This window comes from Chamaea fasciata, unplaced genomic scaffold (assembly GCF_029207755.1).
Source record: "Chamaea fasciata isolate MVZ Bird 193981 ecotype frontalis unplaced genomic scaffold, bChaFas1.0.hap1 SCAF_27, whole genome shotgun sequence".
NCBI lineage: Eukaryota > Metazoa > Chordata > Aves > Passeriformes > Sylviidae > Chamaea > Chamaea fasciata.
In genome coordinates this window covers 4,559,043-4,569,048 of record NW_027094112.1, presented here as the reverse complement: position 1 = coordinate 4,569,048, position 10,006 = coordinate 4,559,043, and the positions used below count along the sequence as shown (strand labels likewise).

The 10,006-nt window shown below is 63.6% G+C and overlaps 1 protein-coding gene across 3 annotated transcripts in view; it reads right to left on the bottom strand.

Annotated features, from left to right (window-relative positions):
* Positions 1–327: 327 nt before the first annotated feature.
* ARHGAP23 (Rho GTPase activating protein 23) overlaps positions 328–10,006 on the bottom strand; it is a 46,457-nt gene continuing 36,778 nt past the window's right edge. For all 3 annotated transcript variants that reach the window (XM_066205302.1, XM_066205300.1, XM_066205301.1), the window contains exons 17-24: positions 8,534–8,612; positions 8,120–8,193; positions 7,922–8,011; positions 7,702–7,827; positions 6,529–6,570; positions 6,320–6,413; positions 4,778–4,809; positions 328–4,065 (exon numbers count right to left, since the gene is read on the bottom strand). In XM_066205302.1, coding sequence (XP_066061399.1) covers positions 3,058–4,065; positions 4,778–4,809; positions 6,320–6,413; positions 6,529–6,570; positions 7,702–7,827; positions 7,922–8,011; positions 8,120–8,193; positions 8,534–8,612 — 1,545 coding nt within the window. In that variant the 3' untranslated portion in view covers positions 328–3,057. The remainder of the gene's footprint in view (positions 4,066–4,777; positions 4,810–6,319; positions 6,414–6,528; positions 6,571–7,701; positions 7,828–7,921; positions 8,012–8,119; positions 8,194–8,533; positions 8,613–10,006) is intronic.

The following is a 10,006-nucleotide window of genomic DNA, read 5'->3' as shown; positions in this document are numbered from 1 at the left end:
TTTATTTATTTTATTTTTCCCTTTATAACTTTTTCTTTTCTATCAGAGTGTCTGGCTTTAATAAAATTACTTTTTTTTTTTTTTTTTGGTGTCGCCTTTTTTTTCTCTGTTTTTTCCCTCACTTTCTCCCCCCCCCCGCCCTCCCAAAATTGAGAATTTTGATGAGGATGGGGCATCCCCAATTCTCTTATTTCCACGCCACAGGCTCGGAGAAAAACGAGATTTATCCTCTCAAAGATAAATCCAGGAATAAAAATTCCCATCACCCAGAGATTTGGGGTCTCTGCCCGCCAAAAAAAGAAAAAAAAAAGGGAATTAACACCAGCAAAACCTCGAATAACCAGTTTATTTCCAATATAGAGACCAGGACTGGAGGTGGAGGGGGGCAAAGCAGGAAGGGGATTTTTTGGGGGGTTTTTTTGCAGTTTTGCAGAATCCCGACGGGGCCAACACGCCGGGAATTGGGGGTTTGGGGGTTGGGGACATGCAGGAGGGTTTTAAAAAGTCACCACTGGTCCAGCACGTCCCCTTGCCTCGGGGCTGGCCTTTCCGCTGAGCAAAACTTCTTTTAAAAAAATTCCTTATAAATCCTTTGGGATATGTTACACGGGCGGAGACGATATTTACAGGGGGGGAGGGGAAAAATTAACCGGAAAAACAAACAAACAAACAAACAAAAAAAAAAAATCCTCGAAAAGAAAAAAAACCGAAACGACTTTACAGCAAATATTTGCATAACGTATGAGAACGACACGGAGAGACGGTGACACGGGGGTGTGTGACACGAGGCCGCCCAGCTGGTGACACTCGTGTCCCCGCGTGGCCAGGCCGGGGGTCCCCGCTGTCCCCCTTCCTAAAGTGCTTCTGGCCCGGGGGGGGGGTGGGGTGGGGGGCAGGAAGGGGACAGCCACGGGAGGGGACAGGGACATCCCAGGTGTCGCGGGGTGGTGGCAGCGGCCCGGGGGTGGGGTAAAGGATGGCAGTGTCCCCTCCCCCTGGCGCAGGGTGTCCCCTCTCAGTGCCAGCCCCGACACCCCCCAAAGCTCCCCTGGCTCAGCAGAGTCCCCCCAGCCCCTCCCAGGTCAGGGTGACAGCGCTGAGGTCCCCAAGGGACCCCGGTACACGGGGGGGTCACTGATATGGGATCCCCAAAGTCCTCAGGGCACGGAGAGTCCCCAGGGTCACCAAGGTCACCAGGGTCCCCAGGGTCCCCAGGGCAGGGGTCTCTCATCGAGGTCCCTGATGTCCCCAGGGTCATCAGGGTCCCCAAGGTCACCAGGGTCCACAAGGTCACCAGGGTCCACAAGGTCACCAGGGTCCCCAGGGCAGGGGTCTCTCATCGAGGTCCCTGATGTCCCCAGGGTCATCAGGGTCCCCAAGGTCACCAGGGTCCACAAGGTCACCAGGGTCCCCAGGGTCCCCAGGGCAGGGGTCTCTCATCGAGGTCCCTGATGTCCCCAGGGTCATCAGGGTCCCCAAGGTCACCAGGGTCCACAAGGTCACCAGGGTCCACAAGGTCACCAGGGTCCCCAGGGCAGGGGTCTCTCATCGAGGTCCCTGATGTCCCCAGGGTCATCAGGGTCCCCAAGGTCAGCAGGGTCCACAAGGTCACCAGGGTTACCAGGGCAGGGGTCTCTCATCCAGGTCCCTGATGTCCCCAGGGTCCCCAAGGTCACCAGGGTCCTCAGGGTCCCCAGGGTCATCAGGGTCCCCAAGGTCACCAGGGTCCTCAGGGTCCCCAAGGTCATCAGGGTCCCCAAGGTCACCAGGGTCATCAGGGTCCCCAAGGTCACCAGGGTCACCAGGGCAGGGGTCTCTCATCCAGGTCCCCGAGGTCACCAGGGTCCTCCAACACAGGGGTCTCTGACACCGAGGTTCTTGGGGCAGGTCTCTGACCCTGATGTCCCCAGGGTCCTCCAGAGCAAGGGTTTGTGACCCTAATGTCCCCAAGGTCCTCGAGAGCAAGGGTCTCTGTCCCTGATGCTCCCATGTTGCCCCAGCACAGGAGTCTCTGACCCTGATGTCCCCAAGGTCCCTCACTACAGGAGTCTGTGCCACCGAGGTCCCCAGGGTCCCCAGGGTCCCCTAACACAGGGCTCTGGGACACCGAGGTCCCCAGGGTCCCCAGCCCGGGGCAGGTCCCCACCCGGAGCAGCCGCAGCTCCCAGGGAAGTGCCCGCACTTCGTCCCGCCACGGCTGGGGACAGCAGGGCCACCTCTGGGGACAGCAGGGCCACCGCCAGGGACAGCAGGGCCACCGCCAGGGACAGCTGGGCCACTGCTGGGGACAGCAGGGCCACCTCTGGGGACAGCAGGGCCACCGCCAGGGACAGCTGGGCCACCTCTGGGGACAGCAGGGCCACTGCTGGGGACAGCAGGGCCACCGCTGGGGACAGCAGGGCCACCGCCAGGGACAGCTGGGCCACTGCTGGGGACAGCTGGGCCACCTCTGGGGACAGCAGGGCCACCGCCAGGGACAGCAGGGCCACCGCCAGGGACAGCTGGGCCACTGCTGGGGACAGCAGGGCCACCTCTGGGGACAGCAGGGCCACCGCCAGGGACAGCTGGGCCACCTCTGGGGACAGCAGGGCCACTGCTGGGGACAGCAGGGCCACCGCTGGGGACAGCAGGGCCACCGCCAGGGACAGCTGGGCCACTGCTGGGGACAGCTGGGCCACCTCTGGGGACAGCAGGGCCACCGCCAGGGACAGCTGGGCCACCTCTGGGGACAGCAGGGCCACCACTGGGGACAGCTGGGCTACCTCTGGGGACAGCTGGGCCACCTCTGGGGACAGCAGGGCCACCACTGGGGACAGCTGGGCCACCGCCGGGGACAGCAGGGCCACCACTGGGGACAATCCCCGTGCCCCCTCCTGGCACTGCCTGGGAGCTCGGGCACCTCCACGGTCCCCAAAGCGTTGGGGACAAAGCGACTTTTGTCCCCACGCGGCGCGGGGGCCACCGGGACCTGTTAAATAACCACAGCAGCTCGTCGGGAGCACAATTAAATACGGGGACAAGGGAGAGTCGTTAAATTAAACAGCGGCTCGGGAGGGGTCAGAGACACTGCGGGAAGCGCAGGGGGGCACCGGGGCCGCCCGGGGGGCTCTCGGTGGCCGTCCCCGGGGTGACACCGCCGGCAGGGGCCGGGGCTGGACCCGCCGGCCGGGCTTTGGTGGATTCCAAGCTGCTGAGCCCCGAGTCCTTGTCGCGACAGGGCCCCGGCGTGCCCTGGAGGCCGCGCGGTTCTTTCCACTCGTTGAAGTTGAGGTCCTTGAGGCCGCCGGGAACCACCACGGTGTGCCGCCGCCAGCTGCTCTTCTTGCGCCGGGTCTCCGGGGAGTGAGCGCGGCGCAGGCGGACCGCCGTGTCATCGGCGGAGCCCCGCAGGTGCTGCCGGAGCTGCTCCCGCAGCGACGCTCGCCCCGGCGTCACCCAGCTCCGCTCCTCGTCGCCCCCGGCCGCCCCCGAGGTGTCCCCGGCCTGTCGCGGCCTCCCCAGCTTCCTGCGGGCCAGCGTGTCGCACTGGATCAGGCGGTGCGAGTTGAAGGACGGGCGGCCGGGCGGCGGCTCGTCCTCGTCGCCTGTCCCCTCGCCGGGCTGTGGCGGCCTCGGCGGGGCTCCCTCGCGGCTCTCCGTGTCCGTCTCCATGTGGCTGAGCTCGCTGCGCTCGTCGTCCGCCTCCTCCCCGCGGCTCCCGGCCACCGAGCGCGCCTCGGAGCACAGGCTGCGGTCCATGGTGGACAACGTGGAGTAGCCGGACACGATGGAGCGGGCGTCCGGTGCCGGTTCGGAGCCGGCGGAGCGTTCCCGTTCCGTGCCGGCCGCGCCGGAGGGAGCCGTCGGCTCGGTGCTGGTGGCGCGGGGGGCTTTGCCCGGTGTCGCCGCGGGTCCCTCCCGCTCCTGCTGCCGGCCCGGGCCGTCCCTGCGCTCCGCGTCGTCGTCGGTGCTGCTCCCGACGCCTTCGGCCTCTCTCCTCTTCTTCCTCTTGCGGGCGGCGGCCGAGACGAAGGGGATGGCGAGGAGCTCCCGGTGCGGCGGCGCTTTGCGCGACGGCCACGTGCCCTGCGAGGGAGGGGACAGCGGGGTCAGGGGTGATGGGGACGGGGACAGCGGGGTCAGGGACGGGACAGGGACAGCAATGGGGATGGGACAGGGACAGGGATGGGAACGGGGACAGGGACAGGGACAGGGATGGGGACAGGGACAGCAGGAATGGGGACGGGGACGGGGACAGGGACAGGGACAGGGATGGGGACAGGGACAGCAGGAATGGGGACGGGGACGGGGACAGGGACAGGGACAGGGACAGGGACAGGGACAGGGACAGGGACGGGGACGGGGACGGGGACAGGGACAGGGACAGGGACGGGGACAGGGACGGGGACGGGGACGGGGACAGGGACGGGGACAGGGACAGGGACAGGGACAGGGACAGGGATGGGGACAGGGACAGCAGGAATGGGGATGGGGATGGGGACAGGGACAGCTGGAATGGGGACGGGGACAGGGACAGGGATGGGGACAGGGACAGCAGGAATGGGGACAGGCTCGGGGACAGGGACAGGGATGGGAATGGGGACAGGGACAGCAGGAATGGGGACGGGGACGGGGATGGGGACAGGGACAGGGACAGCAGGGATGGGGACGGGGTCGGGGACAGGGACAGGGATGGGAACGGGGACAGGGACAGAAGGAATGGGGACGGGGACAGGGATGGGATAGGGACGGGTTGAGTGTCCCCGTCCCCGTGTCCCCACCCTGGGCCCCCTCTCACCTTGGGTTTGGCGGAGCCGCTGCGGGTCGAGCCTGGAAAGCAGAGCGGAGAGGGGAGGTTAGAGGGGTCCCGGGGGTGGGGACGCGCTGGGGAGGGGTCTGGGGTGGACTTGGGGACGCTGCTCCGATCCCCCAAAGCAGGGCGGGGACATGGCGGGGCTGTCACACCGGTTGGGTGGCAGGAGGTGACAGGAGGTGGCAGGAGGGGCTCCGGTGGTCGCAGCGGGCATTGCTCGCCTCACCCAGGGTGACAAAGGGGACACACGCACAGCCAGGACACACAGCCAGGACCCCCGCGGTGGGACCCCAACCCTCCCGCAGTCACGGGGGACAGAGGGGACAGGGGCACTGCCACCACCGTGTCACCAGGGCGGAGCGTGGGGAGGTGGCTCCGTGCCACACCCAGGCTGGGAGCGGGGGTCAGGACAGGCCCGGGGGGGTTCCGGGGTAAAGAGGGGACGCAGAGGGGACACAGAGGGGACACAGAGGGGACAGGCAGCCCTGGCCCTGCTGCCACCGTGTGAAGGACAAGGACAAGGACACAGACCCCTCTCCCGCCCCGCATGCCCGGGACGGGGTTAGCAGCCGCTGACAACGAGAGAGGGGGAGGCAGAAAAAGGGGGCGCTGACCCTCCCCGGGGCTCTGGGACACCCTGCAGCAAGATGCCGACACGGGCACTGGCAGAAAATCACAGGGAAAAGGATTTGGGGCTCCCCTGGTGGCACTGGGGACCCTGGGGACAGCGCCAAGCAGGACAGAGACCATGGGCATTGGCAGAAAATCAGAGTGAAAAGGGTTTGGGGCTCCCCTGGTGGCCTTGGGGACCCTGGGGACAGCGCCAGGCAGGACACAGGCCACGGGCACTGGCAGAAAAGCAGGTTTGGGGCTCCCCTGGTGGGTGTTGGGGACCCTGGGGACAGCGCCAGGCAGGACACAGACCACGAGCACTGGCAGAAAAGCAGAGTGAAAAGGATTTGGGGCTCCCCTGGTGACACTGGGGACCCTGGGGACAGCGCCTGGCAGGACAGCGTCCCCTCCCTCCCTCGGTGCCCCCCCTGCTCCCGCTCTCTCGAGGTCCCCGCAGGGGTTAGTGCCACATGAGCGATGCACCCGGGATCAGACTGTACCCGCTCTAGCTCTCCAGGAGGTCCGCTGGAGGAGGAGGAGGAGGAGGAGGAGGAGGAGGAAGAGGACAGCACAGAGAAGTTCCAGGAAAGAAGGTGAGAGATCAGTCCAACGTTCTCAAAAGGCTCCCGGGTCTCCGGCTTCGGGCGGCTCAGGGCGCGGGGGGGTCCCGAGGGGCACCCGGAGGGACAAGGAGCGGCCGCCAGAGAGGAGGGGGACAGGACAGGGCGGCTCCTGGGGCATCCCCGGGGGTCGCTCCCATTTTTTGGGGGGGGAGAGGTGGGAGCCGGGATGTCGCACCGCAGCGCACTCGTGGCTTGCGGCCAGCCGAGACGTGGGCCGGGCTCGGGGACAGAGAGCCGGGGAGGGGACAGAGAGCAGGGGACAGTGTCGCAGATGCCACCAGCCCTCCCTCACCTGCGGCCTCGCCGGGCGCCGCGGTCCTGCCGATGTTGGGCAGCAGGTACTCGATGTTGGGCACGGACTGAGCCTCCTTCTCATCCACGGGGGTCTGCGGGGCGGGGAGGGGGACGAAAAGGGGGATCAGGGGGACGCCAAGAGCCCCCCAAGCTCCCAGCTGGGGGTCTGCACCCCCCTGACCCACAGCGGGACCCCCCAGGACTCACCTTCTCGCCCTTGTCCTCCTTGTCGCTGAAGAACCAGTCTGACTGTGGGGGGGACAGGAGAGGGGTCAGGGGCTCCGTCCCCACCCTCGGGGGGCAGATCCCCCCCTCCCCTGCCTGTTGGAGTTAATTACTAACTAATTATTACTTATTATTACTGATTTCTAATAATCAGTCATTAAACGGGGTGACCGAGAGGCTTTCCCTGAGTTTATTATTCCATTATCAACCTCAGTGAAGGCAGAGACACTTAAAAGACGATAAAACTCCGGCCACAACAACAGAAACCAAAGTTCTCTTTGTTCCAAGGCCTTTTAAAAGGTTTTTTAGCCTGATTTTAGCCTGATTTTAGCCTGATGGTTTTTTAGGCTGATTCTAAAAGCTCACAAGCTTTTGCCTACTTAAGCCGATCACTAAACACTCCACCTACACCTTACAGCATACAACAGTTGCTTGTTCTGTATTTTTTTCTTTTGCAGCTCAGAAACTTTCCATGCTCCAAACATTTCACAACTCAGCTGTTTCGAACCTCTGCCTGTCTACGTGAGCTCATGGCAAGGCTGTGAAGGCAAAGCCCTCCGCTTTTTCAGCTCCTGTTGGAACCCCGGGCACCGAGAATTTCGGGTTTTCTGTGCCGACCCCCCAGGCAAACACGGAATTTGACCTGAGGTCTTGGAAGAGGATCCCAAAATTGAGTGACAGCTCTGGGACTGTGGGTGTGTGGTTTGGATAGAAGTGTGTGATATCCCAGGGTGGAAAATTCAGAGTTTTAGGTTTTAGAATACAATAATATATAAAAAGCAAGATGGAGGATTTAGGGCCTAGGGTGAATTCTTCTTTTTCACCTTCCCCTTCATGGGTCTGGGTGGGATTTTGTAATTGGGGAGAAAAATCCTCATCGCGGGCCCCGGGCGATTGGTTATTGGGTTAAAAGTGAAAATAATTGAGGTGTCATCTCATAATTGGGCAGTTTGTGCTTAAAAGACCTCGGGAAGAGTGAGAGACACTTTTTTTCCCTTTGTTGTCTCTCGAACCCACAACCCGTGAGACTGTCACATCGACAAGAATTAATAAACACCTGAGTCCGAACACGAAAACTGAGCAGACAGAAGAAAAGAAGATTAAAAATAAAACCCACAAACCGCCCAGCCCTGCCCACCCAGGGGCTCCACTCACGTGCTGGATGAGGGTCTCCACGATCTTGTAGCGGTCGGGCATGTGCGTCACCATGTCGGTCATGTTGTCCTCGGACGTCCTCACCAGCGTGGGGCCGAACACCAGCGCCAGGTTCCGCGGCTCCATCTGCCACCAGGAGCAGGGTCAGAGCTCCAGCCCAGCCCTGGGGGGCTGCAGGTGGGGCAGGAGGTGCCCAGGGTGCAGGGCGGGGGGTCGGTACCTTGTTCTTCTCCGAGTGGTCGGCGATGGTCTTCAGGTGACCCACCAGGAATTTGAGGGTCTCGTAGTAGTGGCCTGGCAGGTCCCGGATCTGTGGGGAGGTCACTGTCACTGTCCCCGTCCCCATCATCCCTTGTCGCCACCCAAGGGGGGCTCCAGGGTGGTGTCCCCACCCCTGTCCCGTGTCCCATGTCCCCACCAGCTTCCTCAGCGTCCTCATCCTCTCGCTGGCGTCTTCGATCCGGTTGGCCTCGATGAAGTCGTTGTATTTATCTGAAAGGAGGGACAGGAGGGTGTCACAGCTGGGCGGAGGGGACAGGAGGGGGTCACAGCCGGGCGGAGGGGACAGGAGGGTGTCACAGCCAGGCGGAGGGGACAGGCCACCCCTCCCCGAGTCAGGGACACCCGGGTGAACCCCCTGGAGACACCCGGGGAAGGGTCTCAGTGCTGGTCACGCCGTGGGGCAGGGAGGGACAAGGGCAGGTGGCCTCGGTGACAGGGGGTCTGCATTGTCCCCCACCGCGGGTGGCTGCGTCACTGGGGCTGGGGACCTGTCCCCAGCACAGGGGGGTGGGGTTTGGCGCTCTGGTGGCCCCGGGGGACAGGGACTCACCGTCGGTGAAGAGGGGCTCGGGCAGTTTTCGGAAGAAGGATTTCAAGAGGCTGCTGATGACGTTCAGGTCCTGCCACCGCTGCGGGGGACAGAAGAGGCTGCTCAGAGGGACAGCCGGGGACAGCCAGGGGACAGCTGGGGGAAGTCCTGAGCCGCCGAGACGCCAGGGGACAGAAGTGTCCCCAGGATGTCACCCGCAGTGCTGGCGGCCACCGCCAGGCGGCGCCGCCACTCCGGGGAAGGTCACGGGGATGGAGACGGGGATGGGGGACAGGGAAGACAGGGACGGGGGGAAAGGGACAGGGGGGACAGGGACAGGGGGGACAGGGACAGGGGGGACAGGGACAGCGGGGACAGGGACGGGGGGACAGGGACAGCGGGGACAGGGACAGCGGGGACAGGGACAGGGGGGAAAGGGACAGGGGGGACAGGGACAGGGGGGAAAGGGACAGCGGGGACAGGGACAGGGGGGACAGGGACAGCGGAGACAGGGACAGCGGGGACAGGGACGGGGGGACAGGGACAGGGGGGACAGGGACAGGGGGGAAAGGGACAGCGGGGACAGGGACAGGGGGGACAGGGACAGGGGGACAGGGACAGGGGGGACAGGGACAGGGGGGAAAGGGACAGCGGGGACAGGGACGGGGGGACAGGGACGGGGGGACAGGGACAGGGGGGACAGGGACAGGGGGGAAAGGGACAGCGGGGACAGGGACGGGGGGACAGGGACGGGGGGACAGGGACAGGGGGGACAGGGACAGCGGGGACAGGGATGGTGGGGACGGGGATGATGGGATGGGGATGGTGGGATGGGGATGGTGGGGACAGGGACAATGGGGACAGGGACAGGGGGGACAGGGATGATGGGACAGGGACAGTGGGGACAGGATAATGGGGACAGGGATAATGGGATGGGGATGATGGGGACAGGGACGGTGGGGACAGGGGTGGTGGGGGCAGGGATGGTGGGGACAGGGATGATGGGAATAGGCTTGATGGGTCAGGGATGATGATGGGGATAAGGATGATGGGACAGGGATGATGGGGACAATGATGATGGGGACAAGGATGGGGACAGGAACATGGATGATAACAAGAACTGGGATGATGACGGGGACAGGGATGATGGGGACAGGGATGGGGACAGGAACATGGATGATAACAAGAACTGGGATGATGATGGGGACAGGGGTGATGGGGACAATGATGATGGGGACAAGGATGGGGACAGGAACAGGGATGATAACAAAGACAGGGATGATGATGGGGACAAGGATGATGATGGGGACAGGGGTGATGGGGACAGGAACATGGATGATAACAAGGACTGGGATGATGACGGGGACAGGGATGAAGATGATGATGATGGGGACAAGAACCATGACAAGAACAGGGATGATAACAAACACCGGGATGACGACGGGGACCGGCCATGATGACACAGACCATGAGAACATTCCAGAGGCGTGACAG